Source organism: Rhyacophila brunnea, unplaced genomic scaffold (assembly GCF_057557595.1).
Source record: "Rhyacophila brunnea isolate RB1 unplaced genomic scaffold, BYU_Rbru_1.0 scaffold_7, whole genome shotgun sequence".
NCBI classification, from domain to species: Eukaryota; Metazoa; Arthropoda; class Insecta; order Trichoptera; family Rhyacophilidae; genus Rhyacophila; species Rhyacophila brunnea.
The window spans coordinates 28,526,080-28,552,361 of record NW_028233339.1 but is presented as its reverse complement, the minus strand read 5'-3'; the positions used below and the strand labels follow the sequence as shown (position 1 = coordinate 28,552,361).

At 31.2% G+C, this 26,282-nt stretch overlaps 2 protein-coding genes across 2 annotated transcripts in view; one reads left to right on the top strand and one right to left on the bottom strand.

The window, feature by feature from the left end:
- Positions 1-26,282, top strand: part of LOC147064693 (5-hydroxytryptamine receptor-like) — a 359,129-nt gene that overhangs the window by 53,904 nt on the left and 278,943 nt on the right. The gene's annotated exons all lie outside the window — the stretch shown is intronic.
- Positions 3,342-5,569, bottom strand: LOC147064694 (uncharacterized). The gene is made up of 2 exons (XM_085957621.1): positions 3,964-5,569; positions 3,342-3,446 (listed from the first exon to the last, which is right to left on the bottom strand). Exons 1-2 carry the CDS (start codon positions 5,287-5,289, stop codon positions 3,342-3,344), a joined length of 1,431 nt encoding a protein of 476 aa, XP_085813747.1. The 5' UTR covers positions 5,290-5,569.

Below are 26,282 nucleotides of genomic sequence, written 5' to 3'. Positions count from 1 at the left end.
CACCTGTCGGCTTTTCTAAGGACTTATTGACCCACCCTCGTACCATGTTATACCTATCCATTAAATACCACGGACATAAAGACGTATTTCATCAAATACTTAACTCAGTTTATAGCTGACATAATTATTATATAAGTTGTGTAATAATTGAAATATTGTGAATACAGTCTATAGCTGAAAATTCAATAAAGTCATTTAATAAAAAATAGCTAATTCAGTGTTTATATTTGAGACAGTTGTATTTTTGTAAAAAAGAATGTAAAAAATATTTTTCATTGTATTATTTCTCGACAAAAACACATAAAATATATAATAACACTGTAGAATTTATAAAGGGTAAGCAACAAAAAAACTGAAACCTTACGTAGCTTTCCCGATCTTTTCACGTCAAAAATACATTACCGCATTCCATCAAATATATTTAATTTCTATAAAAACAATGTAGGTAGTATACCACCGCCCTTATAAATGTGAAAATAAGTACTCCAGATAATGAAGTATATGAAGCAGACAAAGTAGACATTCTAATGAAATATATCTCAAATTACAAGCGTATTGACAAAACCATTAAAAGATCCGGAGAACGGAAAAGTAAAGATGAAGAAAGTTTGGCCAAGCATGCTAGACTGTGACGTCATGCCCCGTCATACTCTTATAAGTATGCGTGGCTCAAATTTCCTTTTATGTTGCTCTGTCATGTGTAGTTGTGAACCTTTGATATTGTGAACAGTGTCGTGAATAGAAAACTACTAGACCAATTATTTTATCGAGAACTTGTACTCTATTCAGGATGAAACTTTTTTAACCAAATAATCTAGTCAAATAAAGTTTATTAAGTAAAGTAAATTGTTCTGTAAATCCTTAATATTTTAAAAGATGTGGCTGTAATCAAATTCTTGTGACCAGATTTCAATTATAATATTATTTATTAATATTCATTTTCACGTAGAATCAGTCAGTATTCAATTATCGTAAACTCAACGAAATAGCTGACCTCAATACTTATAATATTATTTCTTAATATTCATGCAACGATAGTCAGCGAAATGTTTAATTAACGCACACTCAATAAAATAGCTAATCCGCAATTTATTGAATAGTCATTTCAAGATATTATTCAATAGTGCCTCTGTCAATAAATAGCCGATCATAATTCATTGGACATGTCACTCGATAATAAGTTCCCGGTCTATTAGTATCTCAGTCTCTGTATCGCTCCAAACAGCATCTCATTCTACCGAGACTTGGGCCTCAGAACACTATCAAGTATTGTAACATACTTATTTAACGACTGTTTACTACTGTAATCAAAACTCGCTTCTCCATCCATCGGACCAATCAGCAAATCTCGACTTCTCATCTCTCCTCCTGATGACTCTTCAACCTCCTGGCTACCTACATAACGGTCTCGTCCCTTTACAACGAGACCCCCAAAAATATTTTAAAATATACCTGTTTATGCATCATGATCCATTGCTGGTTTAAGGCCTCCCCATAGCTCCTTCCGCTTTTGTTCTTCACTGCCACGTACATCCATCGAACTGTATGCTAGCTGTGGGCGTTTAGGGTACCAGTGTATAACGATATTTGTCTTTCTTCGAGCGGAATTTCAGCACATTGCCATTTCATATACTAAGCGACTTCTATCACATCACATCCACTTTTCTGCATTCTTATTCATTCGTGGTATTTTCGCGTTATGTCAAACATGTATCTTTTCATACCACGTTTCGCTACTCTTATAAGTTTTTATTATTGTAATTAACAATAGACTGGACATGTTGCGAATAGTCAACGGTACTCAATGAGCACTAAACGACCACAGGAATGCCCTAAACCTATTTGATAGTCGAACCCATAAAGTTAAAAGTGGATTACGTGGCAGCGAAGAATTATGGACCGAGAAGAATGTAGGGAGCTAGGGTATGCATTCATCCAGCAGTGGATAGACCCCAGTTGATGATGGTCTCACGTTCATCGTATAAATAGTAAAATTCACATACTTTGAAATCGATAGTAAAATATTTGCATTGCAGGTTTTGACTTTCGAACGGCTTATTGATGAAAGGTTACCAACTACTGTTTTGTGGGAACAAAAGATGCTGATTTGACCCGTTTTATCCTACTAACGCAATAATATGATGTCACTGCTTTTCTCAAGTAAGAAAAACAGGTCTGTCATAAATATTCAGTCGCGTACCTACATATTTTTCAATAACATTGAAGGTAATTATTTTTTCAATGAAAGATTTTAGACGTGCTAAAATTAAATGCTAAGATTATTATTGCAAAAAACCAGTTATTATTACCTGTATCAGTTTTAATGCAAAGTTTTGTGTTGAAGATAGGTAATTTAATTATAACCACTTACCTATACCAAAATTACGCATCAGCACATTTCAGTCAAAGTTTCACGGAGTATAAATGATTTTATTATAACTTTGTGTTAAGAGACATTTAAGTTTATATTATTATACTTATCGAAATAGGTAGGGTGAAGCACCCAATTATTGGCACTTTAAGGGAACTGAGCAGTTCAAGTTCGCACAGTATTCTATCAATTATCTTTCTAAGTTCCTATGTTTCTGATTTAAATAATATGTTTACTTAACTTTTATTTGAATACTAACAATAACACTTTTGTATTGTGCATATGCACACAATTGTGATATTTCCTGAGTTTGGCCCTTACTCCAATTATTGGCATACTTTTTCCTATTATTGATACAACCTTTTCCAATTATTGGCACAGTTAATAGCGATCCAAAAAAGTGTATTAATCATGCAAATTAAACACGTTTTACACTAGTATTCATACATTTATTATTAAGTAACATTATTTTTAAAAAACCTCAAAAGAAATAATGATTATATTTAAATAAATTCAGGAACTAATTGAGATCAAAAATTCTCAAAAAATATTTAGGTGTCTAAAATAAATTACGTAAGTTCTTATGATGTTAACCGTTTAAATATTTAATCATCATCATTTAAAATGGCTTCAAGTTCTTCCACCGTGTATGATTTCTTACGACTGCTTAAAATTTTATCAAAAGGATCTCTAATCCCATCATTTTTCTTGTCTTCATCAACTATGGGATTCGAGACTTGTTGGTTAACTATTGGCACCAGAGGCTTGTTCAATCTTATATCGGCCAGTACTTTGATTCTTTTCGTTTCGGGTATCATATTCTCTTTTTTTACATTAGGTTCTCTTTCCACTTGACATTCTCTTTTAGTTGTATTTTGCACAGGTCCGAACTGCACTTTCTTACTCTGTTTATTTATTAACGTTGCTGCTGTTTTTTTTGAAAGGTTTTTCTTTTCTCCTTGTTTAGTTTTCACTTCCTTTTGTTTTTGGATTCTCTCCTCTTTTCTTTTCTTGACTTGTTCTTCTTTAAGACTTTTTTCTCTCCGTTTCTGGGTTTCCTTGCTTTGCCATTCGTCTGAAGTTAAGACAAAGGAAACTCTTTCACTTTGTTTAACGCCTTTTCTTTCAGGTGTTTTCGGTTTTACTAAAACGTCACTTAATTTTACAGGGGTTAAATATTCTTTCTTTTGACTAATAATATCCATAATCTCGCATTCTTTAACTACATGTTCTTTGCACGTTGCTATTAAACCACTTTCTGGAATCTCCATTTCGTTTTTATCTAAAGTAACTAAGTCACTTTCAAGCAAAGTTTTGTGTTCTTTTCTTTCAAATTTGTTTTTTCCCATTTCTTCAATAGATTTCTGCACAGTAACTAAATCAAACTGTGAGTTATCAAGGATATCCATAAATAAAATTGGCATCTCTTCTATAGTGATTTCTTCTGTAAGGTTGTCCTCATGTAATATTTCTGATTCTTGGTGCTTTTCATCATGTTGGAAATAGTTCAAAAGCTTTTTCAGGATTTTGTCACTATCTATTAGAAAGTCTTTGGTAAGAGTTTGTAAGGCATTCAATTTTTTCTCTCCCACTATGTTATAAAACGTATCTTTTGATAGAGACTTTTCTTTGAAATTGTCATTGTTCTTCTCTTCGGTATTTGAATTTTCAACAGTTTTCTGACGTGCTAGGCATTTGTTAAAATTGATTGCATCACAATTCCATGGACATAAACCGGTGGTTCTAAAACCATTTATAACAGTAGAAGGCTTAATGCCGTTTACGACAGCTTCCTTGAGCACAGGAACAAAATCTGTTTTTGTGAGTGCAGCTAAGGGGTTTTCACGCCTCCACTTCAATACACTTTCTTTCCAAGCTTGCTTAAGTGGCCTGAATGCTGAAACATCGGCTGGCTGCAACAATCTTGTTGCGTTTGGATATAAAGCTACCAGAACTATGTCCAAGCTTTTACACAGTTCACTCACTTCCAGAGAGAGGTGCGTTTTGTGTCCGTCAACAAAAAGTAAAACGGGGAGTTGTCTTTTTGTTTTCAATAGATAAGGGTGTAAAACGTTTTTTATATAATCATAAAATACCTCTGCCTTAATCCATCCCGAATCGCTCAAACCAATACCCCAGTCTCCTGGCACATTTAATGTTATATCCTTAGGCAATCTTTTATTCGGAAATATGATCATTGGAGGCGTGGTATCTCCATTGGCAGAAAACGTGAATAGAACTGTTAGAGCAGATTTGGCAGATGCATGGTCTACTTCATAAACATCCTTCTCACCTCTCATTGCAATAACCTTTCCACTTTTTGGGCATAGCTGAAAGTTTGACTCGTCACCGTTGAACACGCGACTTGGATCCGAGAGAATGGTAAAGTAACTGTTGTCTTTTAAGTAGGTTTCAATTCCAATGAACCAGTTTCTTATATCTTGCTCTGACACTGCCGCACTTGATGCTGTGACTGCCTCAGGTGCACGTATACTTAATCCGGGATGACGATACAAAAAGAGTTGGTACCATTTATTACCAGGTATTCCATCTTTGAATGGATTCTTTCTATTTGCTTTCTTTATGAAATGTGCAACACTCAATTGAACATTTAGTTTTCTTCTAGGGAATCCTTTGCGGCAACAGTCTTTAATCCATTTCACCAAAGTCTCTTCCTCGTTTTTGGTTAATACTGTACTTGGTCCTGGAAGGTCTTGATGATCTACTTTCCGTAACCTGAACTGAATAGTTCCTCTCGGTACATGAAAGGTTTTTGCGGCCAGTTTTTTACTCATACCGCACTTTACAGCCTCAAGTGCTTTTACCAAGTTATCATGGTTGTATATTTTTCTTTTTATTATTGTGTTGTCGAGAGTCTTCTTCTTCTCTTTCCTCTTTTTCACATTAACTGGATCCATTTTGAATACTTCAGTCTGAAAATAAAGACACAAGCTATAATTTAACCCTATTATTGGCACAAGCCAAAACCAATTATTAGCATGGGGCTAACATTTGGAAAAAACGAGTGTAACATATTTTTATCAATGGAATTACTTAGAGCCTTAATGATATAGGCTATAGAAATTAAAATCTGTTAAAAATAATACTTTATCAAAATAACCAATTATTAGCACATGTGCCAATAATAGGAAAACTACTCAATCACGATACCAAATGTTGGCACCCTTTAAACATAGACAACGAACAATTAACCTTAAATTAAATTTTAAATTCAAATGCCTGGCTCTATCCCGCAATCATTTAAATCGTCAGTTTATTGATAAACACTTAGATGTAGACAAAATAGCAAGGCTATTGAAACATTTTCTTACCGTTGCAGAAAGAAAATGGCGGAAAAAATCACAAAACACAACGGAGCACTTTTGACGCACTATTTTCTCGCTATTTTGTTAATCCTGGTGTGATGAATGTTGCTTGTCGTAAACAATATTAATTGCTAAACACATTTTTTATACTTGGCAAACTTAACTATGCTTACATATCTTATATTTTTACGTTAACTTGAAGGGTGCTGATAATTGGTGGAGTGCCAACAATTGGGTGCGTCACCCTACTATAGAATTTTTTCATAGAATATTAACAAAAATGAAATGTCGTCCATATCACATTTAATATATTATAATATTTTGAATTATTCAATTATGTTGTTTTCTATATACTGGATGTATTATTGTGCGTATGTGTCTTGTGATATTAGTAATTTAATAAACAATTTCTTTTATTCAACAAATTGAGAATGTGACATGCTATATTATATTATATCTTGTGAATTATTCGTTGAATAAAAGAAACGGTTTACTAAATTATTAGCAAGTGCAAGTACGTTCTAATTCTAACCAAATATTTGGAATGATCCGGGGTTCGGTTAGTAAATAAGGAAAATTAAAAATACCTTAATTTAAAATACAACATGAACGCAATTTGATAAGCATCTCATGTTGGAACTAGGTACTAGTTAAATTCGTCGTAATTAAGTAGGATGCTCGTAGTTTAATTGGTAAAGCATATTTGTTGCGAAGCCAGTAGTTATGGGCTTAAGTCCCGTTGGGCGTCATATTTTCTTCCAAAAAAGATTTTTCTAGTAAATATATATTATAATATATCTAAAGTGTTTTAAAATTGTGTATAATATTCTATAACTCTAATTTTGTATATCCTTGCGAGCTTGATAAATATTAATACAATTGTTGTACAATATTTTTGTACACATGGTCGTTATATTGAAGACGTATGTAATATATTATTCCAATCAAAAGTTCGCAGAAACTCGTTGCGTAATTTGCGTACTGTACTATTGATTTGTTGCTATTGATTTTTTTGCAATAGCCCAGTGTACTACTTGAATGTGAAAGCACATTTTCAACGACAATCATAAGCCTCACGTTTTTATAGGTAGATAGTTACTATTAGAATAATTATTCGTCTACTTACTATAGTTGCTGAATCAAGTCTATTCGTATTAATTTACCTCTTCGACGCCTAGTTATTCCGTAGCCTAGTTATTCCGTAGCCTAGTTTTTCCGGTCGCCAAGTCGGTAGCACCGAATCGTCCATTTTTTATTGCTGAAAAATTTGACATCCATACTGCTTTTATAAAACACTTTTATTTTACAATACTGTTTACCAAAAATATCAAAATATTAATAATCGACACTATTCTCGAGAATTCTTGAGAAAAGTTAAGTATTTATATATTATTATGTTTACCATCGTGTCATTAATTTATACGTAGACATAATATTTGATAATTTTTGTATAAAACTTTAGAGTAATTTTTCTCCTAACCGTCCAATTTATAATAAAGTTTTTTTTTATTTTACGACGGACCTATTCAATGTTTCCATGGGTTGTTTTGAAAAAAACAAATTCAAATCCTCCTTTCTCTCTTTTTTTTCTTTTTATAATGTATTCTTATTTTACTAGCCATTTTAAACATCAATTTATCAGTTAATAAATAAATTAAAGTTAATTTATTAGCTTGGTCGGTGGTAATTATGTAATTGTATCGATAAGAGATGGACATCTGTCATTACTCATTGCATATTGAAATAAAGCACTTTTTCAGATATGGTATTTTAGTATTGAACTACATGCGCAGGTACTTTTGATTATATATAAATAATCACTAAATTTGATAATAATTTAAAATGCAATAAAAAACTATGATTTTATATTTTCTTCTTCGCAGTTATGAATTTTGAAAGGGGAACTTTAAAAAATACTGGTCGCCCTGCACCTCACGTCATCTCTGAAAGGCCTCTCGCGTATACTTAGGTACATAATATATAATTATGTACGTATCACATTGTAGAACACAATATAATTTAATTTAATTTCAATACCTAGTTAATAATATTAGAAGCGCAATTTGTAGACGACATGTTGAATGAATAGAAAGCTTTATTTTATAACGGTGGATGGTAGATGTATTATGACATTGTGATTTCAGTGACTATTTTAGTTTTCATCTCAGTTGAAAGCTTGACACTTCCATCACCGCCAGGCAAGTAGTCAGACACATCCTTTGCAAAATACGTTTTAATATCCGTGTTTTCCAGAGCTAAAGTTTAAACACGATTCGCAGTTGCCTTCAGTCATACATACAATATTTTGCGTCAAGTCGGTGCTTGCGACTGATATGCTCTTATGGAACGAATGACACTTGACAGCATTGCTACGGCTATGCCCTTCATATGAAATATACAGCATTTTCGTCGACGGAAATTGAAATAACTACTCATATATCAGTTTTAAATGTACTTATTTATTACCACCGCTTGTATATTAGAATAAAATTTAGTTAGATTTTTATTTTAAATATAAATATCCATACATATTTTGTTACCTCGAACTGTACATTTTTTGTGATGAACTAAATATCACACAGTTTATTAAAATTCAAACATTTCAATGGGCGAGACACAGTAAAAATTAATAAAAAGAATGACGTGCAGTGGATTTGAAGTAGAAAAGGATATCCAGACTATCAGTATTAAATATGGCAATCTTGTGTAGGATATAGGAAATAGAGATTGCCAGTGGGATCTTTGTGTGATGTTTAGGACATATTCTGTTATCAACATAATAATGCATCCGCAAGGGCTAAAACCTAATGTATTTTGGATTATGGTGATGATTTGTTTGTTCATAAAACACAGGGATAAATCCAAAATGACCACTTATAAATATGGCAAACTCGTGTTTCCAATCAACCTACTCCAAACCATGATGATTTTTGGCAGACTATATGTGTGCAATGATTGATGCAATAAGTATTTTTACAGGATTAGCTACATTTTCAATATTATATAGATGAAAAGATTTTCGCAACAAGTAGTAGGTATGTTTCATTTTAGCAAAACAAGTTTAATATCGTCCACAAATAAAACGAAATTTAACATGTAGATTCTAACTTTTAATATGGATGTTAAGAGAAATAGTAATAATTGAATTATGTGCTTGCGAAAAAAAAACTGTTAATTTGTATACAAATTGTCTGATGACCTACCTATTGAACGTGTAGCCATTGAATTGTTTGATCAACAAGTTGGAAAGATTTTTTTGTGAATTGAAAATATGGACAAGCCAATTAATAAAGTTTTTAATCCAATCTGTATGTCAGTAACCAGATTTTTATTATCTAACTTTAAAAGGTTAACATTTTACGTTGCGAAGTTTTTTAAAAGGTTAAATTTTAAACTTTTATCTGCAGAGAAGATACAATAATAAACGTTTATACATCCATTTGAGAGTAATCGAAAATACGAGTATAAAGTGTATCACCTCAAAACTTTTTTAACAAATTTTGTCATTCACAAAACACAATATGTAATTTAATATACTGCCGTAAACCAGTGTGATCTTTTTGCCAGGAAAAAAACGTCTACCTGTCGCTTGTAACAAATTTTACTCGATACGGGCCGCAGGTGAAATAGCAAAATGTTGCATCGTGATCTACATTGCATTTAACTGCAAGAGACGTGTTCTCTAATACTATACATAGTACGAAGAGATCCGAGCAATTTGGAGATAAGAGTAATCTCTGGTGGCGTAGAAGGATAGACGTTGCGAGGGCGTGCGCCCTCCTGATGGAACGCAGGATTGCTCTACATGGAAGGAGATTGTGGACAAAGCATCTTATTTCAGTTAAAACCATTAAATTAAAAAAAATAGTAATTCTGCTATTCAGTATTTTTTTAAATTAAATAGTTATGAATTATACTGATACATTTGGATAAGTATTTCATAATAGATATTATACAATTACCATGATTTACACAAGTTAACGTGGAGTCCCTTGAAAAGAGTGTGTAAATAAATATAATTAATCCGTTTAATAAACCCTCCTTACTTTTTAGCTATTTAATAATAAACATACATAATTTTGAAAACACTTCTGAGAAAATATATTATAATCAATAGAAAAAGAATATAGAATAGTAAGACACCCCCACCCCGTAGGAATCGAACCTTCATCTCTCGGGTATCGCGCCCACGCACATAGACCACTTTGCTAAAGGAGTCATACTTAATTGCAACAAATTTTAACTAATGGCTATTAATACTCACTGAAGCCCTTTCCAAATTGAGCTACTATTAGCGATCGGCTTTTGTATTTTAAATCAAAGTAGGTATTACTTTAATTACTGACCGACGTCACGGATCACTCTAAGATTTTTGTTGTAAATTACTTGAACTTGCTAATAATTTTTAATAACTTATTTTTTTTATTCAACGAATAATTCAAAGATTTTAGAATGTAACATTTAATTATACAAAATACAAAATATATTATAACCCATAGAAAAAATCTTAATAGTCTAAAAACTGAAGGTATGGTAGGCATAAGACGTGTAAATGACATAGAATGTTTCTGTAAATCATAATGAAAAAGGTTTATAGTCATTTTTATGGCACAACCCCAACGATTGGGAATTGAAAAACCTGATTGAAGCTAATCGACCAGTAAGAATTTATTGTCTTAAACAATCCAAAAGAATCCGAAATGCTTGTCTTTGCATTTTTTCGTAAACACTGTATTTAGATAAAATGTCTACACTGCTTTTGTTGAAATGCCATAACATCATTTACTATATCAAACTACTTATATACCAACTATGAACATTTATATTGAATTTTATAAATACGAGGGTGGGTCAATAAGTCCTTAGAAAAGCCGACAGGTGGCGCGACTAGTACTGTAAGCGGTTTGTTTTCATGCAGCGGCACTACCGATTCAGTATGCTGCGAAGTTTCAATCAGATTGGTCGGGTTGTTGTGTGTTTCTCGTACATTTAAAAAAAAAATTGCTTGTGGAAAATGGAAAAATGGCAAATGGAGAAAATTGAGTTTAGAGCTGTTATTAAACATTTTAATATAAAAGGGTTAACAGCAAAGGAAATAAAAAATGAGTTGGATTTAGTTCACGGCATATCTGCTCCTTCACTTGCAACTATTTATAACTGGTTAAATGAATTTAAACGTGGTCGTACATCAACAAAGGATGAACCACGCTCAGGGCGTCCTGTAGAGGTGACTACACCAGAAATGATCAATAAAATCCACGATATGGTGTTAAGTGACCGAAGATTAAAGTTGAGTGAGATAATTGAGGTTACATGGATCTCAAAAGGTAGCGTCATTTCTATTTTACATGACAAATTGGGCATGAAAAAAGTTTCTGCAAGATGGGTGCCGCGTTTGCTCACAGTCGACAATAAACGCAATAGGGTGGTGGCCTCTAAAGCCCTGTTTTCGCTCATGCAACGCAATCCGGATGAATTTTTTCGTCGCTTTGTGACTGTAGATGAAACATGGATACACCACTATACTCCCGAGACGAAAGAACAGTCAAAGCAGTGGATTGCGAAGGCAAACCATGTCCAAAGAAGGCGAAAACCGTAAAATCAGCTGGTAAGGTTATGGCTACTGTACTTTGGGATGCACGTGAAATTATTTTCGTTGACTATTTGGAAAAAGGAAAAACAATAACAGGGGATTATTATGCATCTTTATTGGACCAGCTAAAAAACAAAATTGAAGAAAAACGGCCTCATTTAAACAGGAAAAAAATCCTCTTTCATCAGGACAATGCCCGTGTTCACACATGTTTACGATCAATGGCTAAAATTGAAGAATTGAAGTTTGAATTGGTCGACCACCCACCGTATTCGCCAGATTTAGCCCCCAGTGACTTTTTCCTTTTCCCAAACTTAAAAAAATGGCTAAGTGGACAACGTTTTTTTTCAAATGAAGAAGTCATCGATCGGACAAATGCTTATTTTGAGGACCTTCCGAAAACTTATTTTTCTGACGGTTTAAAAAAAATTGAGAAACGTCTAACCAAGTGTATTGAGCTCCAAGGAGATTATGTTGAGAAATAAAAAAAAAATACAAAAAAAAAACCTGTTTTAATGCTTTTTTCTAAGGAATTATTGACCCACCCTCGTACGTTGTATAAGACCATTTATTAATTTAGTTAATTTTTAAATTTAAAATGTGGTCAGTACACATCAATATTTTTTTAATTTCAACAATATATTTATTATATTATTTAACCCTAATTATGTGTGTTATTTTTATTATGATTTGAACATAGATGTAGTAAGGAAATAAATAAATGGAGTATTTCTATATAGCTACGGAAATTTAGCATATTCGAAGAATCGACAATGTTTGACTCATTATGTTTCCTACTATTTTTATTTTTTTCTAAAGGAACGAATCGTCGCACGAATGCCGCACGACGACATGCTAAAAATTATCGAGTTTTCAATCGGTCTTGGATTGGATATATTTTTTAACAATTAAGATTGTGAGTAAGAAATATTTATAACAAAAAATGTATAAATACTGGTACTTATAGATGGCCTTCTAGGATAAGAGACACCGAAGTAGATCACCGGCGTACTTTAATGGCCTAGTGAAGGAACTGATTACACTAAACCTTAGTTATGCCTTGAGAAAGGTAGAGAACCAAAAAGGGTGGAGATACTTTTCGTCTCAGAAATGATGAATGCATTTTATGATAGTGGTCAGCTTCAGCTATGAGTATGGCGATAAATCTTTCTTTATTTTAAACGTCTCCTATTTTATTTAATTAAATGCTTAAAATATTTAGCAACTGAATATAGAAGGAGAAAGGTATATTTAAAAAAATCTTCAAATTGACGTATTAAACTATTAAAAGTGTCAAATATTTTATGATAACAACATAATTATTTCGGGTTTGGGTCGAAATCCCGAAGGCCGGAATCCCGAAGGCCGAAATCCCGAATGCTGAAATCCCGAATGGCCGAAATCCCGAAGCCTAAATCCCGAAGCCTAAATCCCGAAAGCTGAAATCCCGAAGGCCGAAATCCCGAATGCTGAAATCCCGAATGGCCGGAATCCCCAAGGCCAAAATCCCGAAAATTAAAAAATACAATTTTTGTGGCAAATGGGTTTTTGTCGATGGTTTCGTTATAAATAATATTAATTTGTTATTTGGTGTACTACAATAACAAAAAAATAGGTTATATAAAAAGTAATCATCTTTTTACTTAGTAATCTACGTACTAGTTCGATGTAGTTTTTATAACTGTATATGTATATAACTCATTTGGTTATATTTTATTGAATAGCTTTCAGTGCTTTGTTTGAAAATATACATTTTGAGATATTGTGTGTGTTGAAAGTTTTATTCAATAACACAATATGTTTTTTTGAACACATTGAACGATTTTTTGTTATATATGAAAAATATTTAAATTACCTACCGTATTGCAATGGCAGTGGAACAAACAAACTGGAAATGTAGAAAATGTTTTTATCAATACTATTGAAACTGTGAATTGGATAAGAATGTTTCATACATATTGACTATTCAAAACAAAGTGACAATAGCTCATATGGAATATTTTTTGTTTAGTAAATGAAATAAAATTTCACCTGAGATGCTAAATTGGTTTTAAAACGAAATAAAATAACAATCCGTTGTATCGGAATGAATCCATATGTGTGAAAATAAAAAAAAAATGTAAAATTCAATGACAAGTAATTCTCATCTTCGCATGTTTTATTTATTTAAAATAAAATATTACAAGGACACCTTCCATAGTTTTGACGAAAATGTACTACTTATTAACAAAGGTAAAATATTCAATTGAAATATCCATATATTGGGATAAAATATATCAATTTTATCAAGTAATTACATAGAAACGAATAGCAAATTTTGGTTTCTGATCCTGTTGTTTGAGAATTCGGATCTTGCGTCTATCAAAAATGGAAAACTATCTACATAATAATATGTATATACACACAAAATATATGGTAATATAGGTTGTTTCAGGATGATATAAATTTTAAAATAAAAATAATACACATATAATATATGCATATATAATATATGCATAATATGGCTATATCACGCAGATAATTATTAGGAGCATATTATGATCTTTTAAGATCCGCTGGTTTACAGAAAATATCCATCAAAAGCATAGAATATTATTTTTAAACGGAAAATCACCTTCTATATCCAAGGGAGTGGAAAGTTACAGGTAGTTTTTTTTTAATTTTGTGTGGATTGAAAACAAAATATACCATAAATACTTCAATAGGTTGAGCGAACGATTAACATCCATATCTCGTAGAGAAACTATTAAGAACTCTCTTCAGTAGTTCGCTAAGATTTACATCGGATGTACATTATACAGGCAATGACGATCATGATTGTATCAGAATAGAAATACGAATATTATATAAGTAAATATGAGTTCGGCAAGTGACATGTTTAAAATTAATGAGAATACTAACTCAACGACGTGTATTATCTATGTACGAGGGTGGGTCAATAAGTCCTTAGAAAAGCCGACAGGTGGCGCGACTAGTACTGCAAGCGGTTTGTTTTCATGCAGCGGCACTACCGATTCAGTATGCTGCGAAGTTTCAATCAGATTGGTCGGGTTGTTGTGTGTTTCTCGTACATTTAAAAAAAAAATTTGCTTGTGGAAAATGGAAAAATGGAAAATGGAGAAAATTGAGTTTAGAGTTGTTAATAAACATTTTAATATAAAAGGGTTAACAGCAAGGGAAATAAAAAATGAGTTGGATTTAGTTCACGGCATATCTGCTCCTTCACTTGCAACTATTTATAACTGGTTAAATGAATTTAAACGTGGTCGTACATCAACAAAGGATGAACCACGCTCAGGACGTCCTGTAGAGGTGACTACACCAGAAATGATCAATAAAATCCACGATATGGTGTTAGTGACCGAAGATTAAAGTTGAGTGAGATAATTGAGGTTACAGGGATCTCAAAAGGTAGCGTAATTTCTATTTTACATGACAAATTGGGCATGAAAAATATTTCTGCAAGATGGGTGCCGCGTTTGCTCACAGTCGACAATAAACGCAGTAGGGTGATGGCCTCTAAAGCCCTATTGTCGCTCATGCAACGCAATCCGGATGAATTTTTTAGTCGCTTTGTGACTGTAGATGAAACATGGATACACCACTATACTCCCGAGACGAAAGAACAGTCAAAGCAGTGGATTGCGAAGGCAAACCATGTCCAAAGAAGGCGAAAACCGTAAAATCAGCTGGTAAGGTTATGGCTACTGTATTTTGGGATGCACGTGAAATTATTTTCGTTGACTATTTGGAAAAAGGAAAAACAATAACAGGGGATTATTATGCATCTTTATTGGACCAGCTAAAAAACTAAATTGAAGAAAAACGGCCTCATTTAAACAGGAAAAAAATCCTCTTTCATCAGGACAATGCCCGTGTTCACACATGTTTACGATCAATGGCTAAAATTGAAGAATTGAAGTTCGAATTGGTCGACCACCCACCGTATTCGCCAGATTTAGCCCCCAGTGACTTTTTCCTTTTCCCAAACTTAAAAAAATGGCTAAGTGGACAACGTTTTTTTTCAAATGAAGAAGTCATCGATCGGACAAATGCTTATTTTGAGGACCTTCCGAAAACTTATTTTTCTGACGGTTTAAAAAAATTGAGAAACGTCTAACCAAGTGTATTGAGCTCCAAGGAAATTATGTTGAGAAATAAAAAAAAAATACAAAAATAAAACCTGTTTTAATGCTTTTTTCTAAGGAATTATTGACCCACTCTCGTACCACGATACACCCAAGACTGACAAGTTCAAATCCAATTTTATATTCAAAATATATAAGTAAGGTTTGTTATTCTGTTGAATTATTGAAAACTCATTCGATTAAACAGTTTGGTCACAGAACTTATGTTTTAGGTAGGTATGTCAATGGGTAGATAGCTGTACATTTTCTTTAAATTGACATTCCATTCTCAATAAGCATTATTATTTATCGCTTTCTTGAACTGTATATAAGCACTGCTTAGAGGCTTAGACTAAAGTTATAGAAAATATAAATTGGCAAGACGATATTCTTTTCACATTGTTAATTCTATGAACATTTTTCTACGCCGCAAGTAAATTGATGTATAAATTACATTGTTAAAACAAAACCCTCCGTTTCATCGTTACTGCTCAAATTAACGAGCAAATATTGATTACGCCTTCGTCACTGTAGCATTTAGGAGAACTTGTCTCGGGATTTTTAGTGCTGGCAACTCTGAAAGCTTCACATCGGTGTCGTAATTAAATTAACATGCAAAGTTAAGGGAACAGACGTCGGATGTAAGCTGCCTCCATTTTGGACCCCGTCGAAAGTCGCGATGATGTACAACTTACTATGTTCATCTTATTTTGCGCGCTAAAATACGAATTATAACTGACTCAGCGATTTTCAAGGTTTAACATTTATAAAACTAAGACACTCTCTTTGACCATTCAATGTTTTTTTTATCGTTGAATATAACAATATTTAAATTCTATAGTTTTTAATTACGTCTTTGATTTTGGTCAAAGATATCAATATGCAAAAACAGATTGGTTTTGTCAGATATCTTTTAAAAAATATAACATATCGAGTTTTAACTAAATATATTTTTGTTGAAAGTATATTGCAAATCGTGAAAAAATCTCATTATAATTTTTGGCAACTTATAACCCAATGTTGGTCTTGGCCCTCTCCAGAAAACATCTCCATCTCTCTATATTTAGCCTAGATTTTCCAACTTCCCAAATCTGAAAAACATATGTATTGACTTTAAAATTGAAAATTGTTTAAATCTTACCCAATAATTCCTAGCGTCTTATTGAATTGTATTTATTACATATTTGTATCTTACAGATTCGTTTAATATTCAACAATAGGGTCCATTCCGTTTATATAAATACTTTTTTTAAATGTTAATACATCTATATAAGTAAATTTTTGGATAAGTGATTAGAAAAGTTTCCGGACCATTCTTAGCAATCTACCCCTGCATTAATGTATACATGAAACTTATATTATAAAATATACTTAAACCTCTTTTTACACGGTGGATACGTTTTAAGGACCATGTAATCAAAAAATATTTATGAAATTATTCCAAATATATCAGTTATCATTTTAATGTAAGTATGTACAAACAGCATTTCTTTGATTGAACGGAATTTTTAATTAGTTTGATCATCTTCAGTAACCTCAACCTATTAATATTTTTAAAGAATTGAAATGGCCAAACTGAATCTAAAATTATACGAGTAATATCTTCCTTTAACTATAACTAAAATAATATCATTTCATGACATTGGAATATTTTTAGTCATAAATCTTTTCATATGAAAATAAATTTATTATTGAATTTTCTCTGGCACATTCTATCAATTTTATCACTACGTAATTATAATTTAAAATTCTTTCTACTCATTTAAATTAATATTTATAATAACTATGTTCATGAATGTTACATAAAAATTCAACAAACTGAACTATTCCAGAGCGTACCTTTTTGCACTTAGAAAGAATAATAAAAAAATGGCACGTAAAATAAATGAGTGCTTTCATATTTTAGGAACACTGACATCGTATGTCACCTTTTTTCCCATTAGTGTAAAAGCATGGCTACACAATATCTCTATAGCGATGTCGTGTACATTTATATAGTAAGTATATAATAATAGTACATTACTGTCTTACCACACTATCATGATCCTTTTCCGGATGTCACTGCAGTCGGGACATAAAATATTGTGAGTGTTGTCATTATTATGAAAGAAATAAACCCTAATGAAATACGTTTTTAAAATTTATCATTTTTATTGTCAGCCATTAATCTCTAGGTAGTGTTACTTTGTTTCAAATGACAGTGTGGCATTAGACGATTAGAGGTTTATTGTTATTAAGTATATTTTGGAAATAATTCTTGAAAATGTATCCGTATATTAATAAGAAAATTGAATTTGCACAAATTTCACACACGCAAAAACAAAATAATTTAATAAACTATCTCCTTCGCTATGTAACATCTTCAATATAATATTATAACTTCTTTCAAAAGAAACCCAGTCCTTTCAATAATTTTTTTTGATCACCGATTCACCGCCATCTAAAAACTAATTAATCAAAACTCGTGACAAAATATACCTACCTATATTACTTATTTATTTAGATCAAAACATAGTATATTCAAGATGTTTATTTAGCTCGGTATTCTGAAACTGAATGCCATTTTTTTAGAAAAGCTTGAGTCGTATGACTGTAAGTAATAGTTAATTGTGTCGTAATTAGATAGAACGCCAAGTAGTTGAATTGATAAAGCACATTAACCTTTAAATGGTCTTTTCTGAGGTGTTCACAAGTTTATAATAATTGATATTAGATTCTCGACCTTGTAAATTATTAGTTAAATAAAAAATAGTTTATTTAATTACATATATCTTATAAATTTACAAAATATAATCTTTTGAATCGGTAAAACTAGGAATTGAAAATATTATTTTAATGGGTCGAAAGTTAGCAAATGGTAACACATGACAAAAGCTACGTAGTAATTTAATAATACAAAATAATAAATTTAATATATTCGTAATATAATAATACAATTTCAAATGTATTTATGATATAGTAAATTATTTATTTTCCTTTATGATAAAAATATGTACTTTTATAATTATTTTTATTCTTTACTTTGAATATATTACTTATTATAATTAAAAATGTTTAGTTTCTTATTCAAGTATTATTATTTAAAGACAAATTGGGACAGAAGAAAACTGCGCCTTTTCTAAAAATCAATCATTTTTCTTTCTTTTTAAAACTCCCCTTGGGACTCGACTCAATTTAGTTCAGTCATACGTTGTCAAAAAACACATCGAAGTCGTTAAATAAAATATTCGACACCAATCGCAATGTTCTAAGAATAAGCTTCTAACCCCGATTTCTAGGAAAATGACTACTTTGATGTATTGAAACATATTTTTATAGACCAGTAAATGTTCATAAAAATAACTAAATACAAAAATAGAGAAGTTTTTTTTAAACTTATGAACGAATAAGATTATTAATTTAAAAAAAAAAACGAATAAAAAAAGGGTACTGTTCGGTTATCAGGAATACAGCGGAAAACACATTTTGAAAATAACCGATAAACTAGATTATTTGTTAGGTTAACCTAACCTAACCTAACCTAAACTAACCCAAACTAACAATTAATAATCCAGTATATCGGGTATTTTCGTATAATGTGTTTTCCGCTGTATTCCTGATAACCGAACAGTACCAAAAAAAGATTTCATTTAGTATATCATTAAACTGTTTTTATGTTATAAAGAATACAATTTATAACATCACACTACTACCCCATAAATATTGTTTTGTCCAATTTAGAACCATGGAAGATCAAAAAGTTAATACGCAAAATATGGTTTCGTATGATCACACGCTTTCTTCTGCCTTTATGGTGGGTAATAAAATGCATAATATACAGTGAATGCAAACAGAGAGAAAAATAGATGTTTTTGAAATATTGTGCTGGAGAAAGGGGTTTTGAAATTTCGTGGAGACAGTAATGTCTCTATCCTAGAAAAATCGCATATTGAGAATATATACATTTTATTTATTACTTAATCAGTTATACAGAAAACTCTTTTTGGTGAGAGTTTTTGCACTCACTATGGCTGTTGATAGAGCGGCGGTCTATGATACTGTGGGTTATAAAAATTCATTTTATCTTTTTTTAAATCTGTTTAATCCAAATAAAATCATTATTTGAAAAAAAAGATACTCTCTAAATAAGGAGGTTTCTTTTAGTAACAAACATGACAATTACCCTTTTTTATACAGTGAGTGATTAATAATTTAATAAAAAATATTGGTGTAAATTTGTAGATACTATTTTATAGCAGTATTTAAGGATAATATCCAATTTTGTGTCTTCTTCTAGATTGATCCTTTGTAGTTTCTCTATAAAAATTACTGAAGTAAGTTCAAGTTTATTGTAAGAGCCATTCCTTCATGCAAAAAATGTCATTAAGCTGCGTAATCCTGAAAGTTCGTATATAAATTAGTGCAGTATTCCCAGAGTTTCCTTTTTGCCTCACTTTCATACATTTAGCCTCCGTCTCTATACAATAAGGTTCTCTTCAAAATATTTGGTAGTGAACTGATTGTAGTGTGGCAACTGTGAATAATATATTTGTAAAGCGTTTTCGCAAGAAGCAGATTTCATTCTTGTGTGTAGCACTATGTATGTAGATAGACCGAGATAGCTAATATTGTGTTAATTATTAAGTCTTTGGTATAAACTTTATCACAAAGCATCTATACCCAATACTCTTATGAACTATTTCAATGATGAATTTATTGGAAAGGTGTCGAACAATATTGGAAATAGTAGTACTAAGTTTGTTACGAGTAAGTACATAATTCCCTTTTGCATCAAAGTCTCTGTAAGTTTAAGCGGCGTCACCGCAAGAGGAAGTTCTTAAAAGTCCCAGGTTTCTGGTGTTAGTGAAAGTTAGTGATGACCGAATGACTTTATTGGATTGTATTTCTTACAAACTCCGAAATTATTTAATTACAAAAAAAATGTAGACGGCAACATAGCGTGATATTTTTTTTATTAATATTCATTTCATTTGACGTGTGATAAAAATGACAATTTGCTATCACTTGATATTTTCCAGTACAAGTCTACAATTACCAAGTAAAAACATGCTAAACATATTTAAAAACTATGCTCTATCTATATAGACGTATTATTTTAATAATTAATAAATAAGACAGTTTATAGTCCCATAAATGTATACTCTACTGTAAACTAGTGGCAGATCATCCATGTTCAAAGCTGTGGGTGTGAATTTTCATCTCGCGTTTGCCAAACATCACGATAAGTGTGAAAAAATATTTTTGAAAAATATTTCTACCGAGCGAGACTTATGTAGAAAATTATGTTGTTGTTTAACGAATGCTACATATTTTGTAGGAGTGATTTAATTATTTAAATTATTAATAGTGACCTAATTTAATTATTTTGATATAGATATATATTATCTTGGTGTCAATGTCACATATTTTTTCTAATGGACTAATGATTTTTTGCTTAATGCTTTTCAAAGTCTCCAATAAAAATAGTGTGTAATGCAAAAATGATGATATAAAATATCTAGATATGATGAACGACCAATAATTTATTTCTGTAGTTAGAAAAATGGAATTTTTCACATAAAATAATATAAAATTATAAAATAATAACAGTTTAATCTACAAGTGTCAATATTAATATTAATATAGCATCTTTACCAATTTATTTCATCGATTGTATGGATACAAAATTATTTTTAAAAGATATAATTTTTAGAATACTTTTAAAGGCAATACTTGTAAATATACATAAACTTGCCATGTTAATTCAGTGGGTATATATTTGTGAATTTCTACACGTACACATTACACCATCATTGCTTGCATTATGCAGTTCATACTTTATAGTAGCGAACCACAGTATGTAGACTCAGTGTAAACGTATGGCTGGCTTTGGGAATAGATTCTTGCAGCGAATACTAGATTAGCTGGAAATGACTGATAAATCAGGATGTGGAAGATTAAGTAGTCTCTGGCTAAATAACATCCACATCTTAGATTAAAGAATATCCACATCATTTTTGGTTTTAAAATCGCCTGTGATAGTTTCTCTTTACACTCTACCTGTGATATTGTTCTATTTACCACTTGTAAAAAAAGTTTTACGTTAAAAATATAAATTTTCAACCAAACACTGAGATAGAATGGTGTGTAGTTACTATAATAATACATTGTTCATTAAATGTACACCATAAAATTCAGTGACGCTTTCCAAAAAGCGCTGTGACAATTAGTAGCCTTGCTTACTTAGAACCTTCGCCAGATGGCCAGCTGTTCGATTTCCTAAACAATCGCTTCCGGCCGGTGCCTTTTCTCACAGCCTTGAGAGCGAATATTAAAAGTACAAAAGAGCGTAAGAAAATAATACTAAACACGAGTGAGTAAACGAACTCAAATAAAAACAACAACCCGATCGACATAAAAACGTAGACAGTTCAAAGATTCGTGATAAAAAAGTTAATTGAAAATATTTTGCCAAAGAACAACAAAGCTTTTTATATCTTTTTTTTCATAATAATAATAATATTCTTGAATTTATGCCATGATGTCTTATTGGTTTCTGTAATATCTGATATATAATGTAATGATATATTATTATAATGTTATTTTCTTTTTCTCTGTGATAATTGAGTATTACTTTGTTAACACAAATTAATATTAATAAAATAATCGCGAGTTTTTTTAAGAGCTAATAACTTTTTTTAAATTTTTTCGATATTTTTTGTGACTAATTAGATACCTTTTTTTCTATTTACTATACATGTCAAATTGAGTCATTATTTTTTAAACCCTAAATAATATTTTTTGAATGTGGTTAGCAATTATTTATAGTAATTATACTTTCACAATAAATAAATATTTTTTTTCAAGAGATTTACCGTTTATTCGGTGATAATTTATGATACTTTAAATTTTATAATATTCAACGTAAAAAATAATTTAAATGAAAATTAAAATTTTTTCATAATATAAGAAGCTTTATTAAGTATGTGATCAAACATTTTTAACGTGTTATTTTGTAAAGAACAAAGAAAAAACAGAAGTTACTTTTATTGCAATAAATTTATATTAGGTATTGGTAATGATATTAATGTGTAATAATATTTTTTATAAGAAATAATTCCTCTATGTATACCATAAAAATACACACAACCATTTCTAAAATTATTCACTTCGATAATATCTTTGGCCATCGGATTCCTGTGACCCAGATCTCAATTATAATGTTATTTATTAAATATTCTTTTTCACGTAGAATCAGTCAGTATCCAGTTCTCGCTAACTAACGAAATAACTGACCTCAATAAATATAATATGATTTCGTAATATTATGAGATAGCGGATCTGCAATTTATTGCATAATCATTTCAACATATTATTCAATAAGGCGCCTGTCAATAAGTAGCGGGACATAGTTGATTGGTCTTGTCACTCGATTATATGTTCCCGTTAAAAACACATCGCACCAAATTGTCATTATATTTATTATATTGTATCAATTATTGTACTCTTATAATCATTGATACAGTAAATGAACTCTCGCCTCCATCATTATCTCGAACAACTACTACCATTTTTCATATGGATAGATGTTATCCACCGCCAAAGTGAAATACCTACATATATGAAGAACCATTATAATCACTTCTTCTTTATTTTGGCTCTATAATGTGAGTGTTGGCTTCCTCCAGCATCCACCTCCATCCAGATTTGTCCAAAGTTTTTTCATTCCATTTCAACTTCCAAAGTATTTAAATCCGACTTGACATTATAATTATTTCTATCGTATTTGCTTTTCGACTTTTTTAACATGCGTGATTTGTTACCATGTGTAATTTGTTCGACCATTTAATAGATGTCTCAATCATCTAAGACAACTTAATTTGATGGACAATATTATTTATGTCCTCTCTTACAAAACGTACGTTTCATTATTGTATCTTCATTTTTACCCAGACTGCCCGTTATTGGCTGGTCTAATAATATCACATTCTGTATTTTTTTTTACTTACAGTATATTTAGGTCCATGACTAACTGGAAAACTTTACTTACTCCAGACATCTTTATCGCGAATTTTCTCTATGCAGTCAGGGACACTTCTTCGGGGGCATGGTGTGTAAATTCCCACCTCCGCTCCCGTTATGTATATGCAGCCACGTCATACGCGGCCGGCTAACATAACCCTTACGTGTGCCAGATCAAAGAATTTAAGCCCTCATTTTGTCCTGAGCAGAGCCAGATACAGTCTTTCTGTAGTTCACGCCCTCCACTCTCGATGGCGGTGTCAGAGGGACACCGGCGAGAGTTGTATTGATCCTCCTCATAAGGAGAGTGATCGATCCTCTAATTTGAACGTGCAAGTCGAGGGGAAAGACCCCCGCAAGGACTGCCAGGGCATCCGAAGATGTGGTCCTATAGGGGTAGCCGTAACTGAGTGACTACTGTGGTTCCTTCATAAACTTTATTATTCATTGCATCTAACAACGTGACCTACCTAAAAAAGTATACGCACACCCAATATACAATGTTTAATACCATATAACAATACTGAACTATGAAACAGTTATATTGCAAAAAGTAAATAAAAATATAATAGATACTCAGTAAACCAATATAAGCAACAAATAATTGCACAATCCCACAGAGTGAACACTTATTTCTTTACATTTGCTTCGTAAATGCGAAACAAACTTACCCATTGTAAAATTACTCCGTGAAAGATAAGGTGAAAACAGAAAATGATTTCACGACTTTCCTACGAGTTTTTACGACCAAACGCGAGAGGTAAAATTTACAATTCGTTTGTATGAAAAAAAGGTTTCTTTTTATCTACAGCCTGCGAGTCCTTTGATCCTTCGGTGGCACAGTGACAGATTGTAAAACCGCTAAATAAAACGGAAATCTACGACAACAGGGAACGCGCCACCGACTGTTATATTTCTTACAAAAAATAGCCCTCGTGTTAGGGGTAAAAAATATTGTGTGCTCCGAATCAATTTTCTTACTTACGTAATAATATAAATGTTCTAAATTGCGCGGATTCTTTAGATACATAATGGAAAATAGTTCATAATTATTAAACGTTTTTATTTTAATGTATTTTTAAATTATGTTTAACATTTTTATTATCTTTATAATATTATGTACTTATAACATATTTTATAGTTGTATTCTGTTATATATTTATTTAAAGTGTAACCACGTGTCAATAAAGAAATTAGACAAAAATGTTTTGAAGTTTAGGTTTCTATCTTTTTCCGCCATTAAAAAAATAGAAAAAAATAACATGCAGTTAATAATATAATATGTAAGTAAAATATATATCCTAACAAAATCTTATTTTAAACCATCCAAATAGTACTTAAATTATTCTTCAATTCATATTGTAGTAAACTGATTTATTCTTAAAAAAACATGTAGAAAAGTGTACAATATTTTGCTAAATGATCTAAATAAATAATTATAATTTTTATATTAAACTATATTGCTATTATTTTAGTTCTTGTTGTATTTTTAAGTATTATTGTTATTTTGCTCTAATATCAAAATAGCTTACTGAGTATTAATTATATATTTGTATGAAACTTGAGGCCGATATCTGTCGATTCCAACTCAAAAAAATCGGTGAGTGTACTTATGTACGCGCGTTAGAAGTTATACTTCTTTGGCGTAATAAAACAAAAACAAAACTTGTGATAAACTAGATACTTTGACTAGCTCTTAATTATCTTGTTAAATTACACACTCTAGAAAAAGGACCGCTTATTGAAACGCCGTTGGTTTATTTCTATACACTTTAACTTAATATATTACTAAATAATATAATGGTTTCTCGTTGATTTTATTTTTAAAGTACCAACTGTCTCTCTGACGTTTAATAGTTTGTTTACGTAAGGAATTTCAAATGGCCGACATTAATAAATTCGCTGCCTAGGCAACGGAACAATTCTAAACTATAATATTATACTATATAATCGTCACGATTGCAGTATCATAATGTGGCGTAATGGTTGTGCGTTCGGCTGATAACTGAACAATCGGTGGTTCGAATCCAATCTAGTGCGTTTTTTTTCGTGTGAAAAAATAAATTGTGTGTTACACGTCACACGCCAAAAATACACTCTGATCTGATTTCCCAAACGCGCCAAAAGAAGTATAACTTCAAACAATGTTGGGCATTTCAGTTAGGAGGAAAATATCGTTGTCAAAATTAAAATTCTGATATTAAAGAAGAAGACTCTATTAAAAAATATGACATGAAATTGGCATACAAATGTTTTATTTCGAATATGTACCTATATTAAATATAATTTTTCGCAGGATAGAAAAAGATTGTTTTTATAATATAACATCAATGTTAAATATAAAAGATTACAAAACCAATAATATAAGCCATTTTGCAGGTATAATAATAAATATTTAATGACATTTCAATAAAGGCTGATAGCTTTTCCCTTTAACTATCTAAAACATAATTAAAAACGGTTGTAATAAATTATACTAGATATGTAAATATTACAATGAAATTATTCACATTTAAGAGCATCTAGTACACATTATAATTAAAAAATTATTCACAAAAAGACATGCGGTATGATAGAGTATCAAACAAATTGTATATTATAGGTACAAGTTGGTTTATCCTATATTCATTTATTTTTCACTATTATAATAAAGTTCACCCATTTAAACAATGCTAGTTACTGTTTCTCCTTCTTATCATCTTATTATCAAACGTCGGTAACTTTCAGATTGATATTTGCTTTATCATCTGCTACCCGGAACAGTTCAGTAGAACTGCGCTTTATCAACCACGGAGGTTCTTAAGTCACAAAATGTGGCGGCATCCTCTGCTACATTTACCATTGTAACAGATACTGTAGTTTTT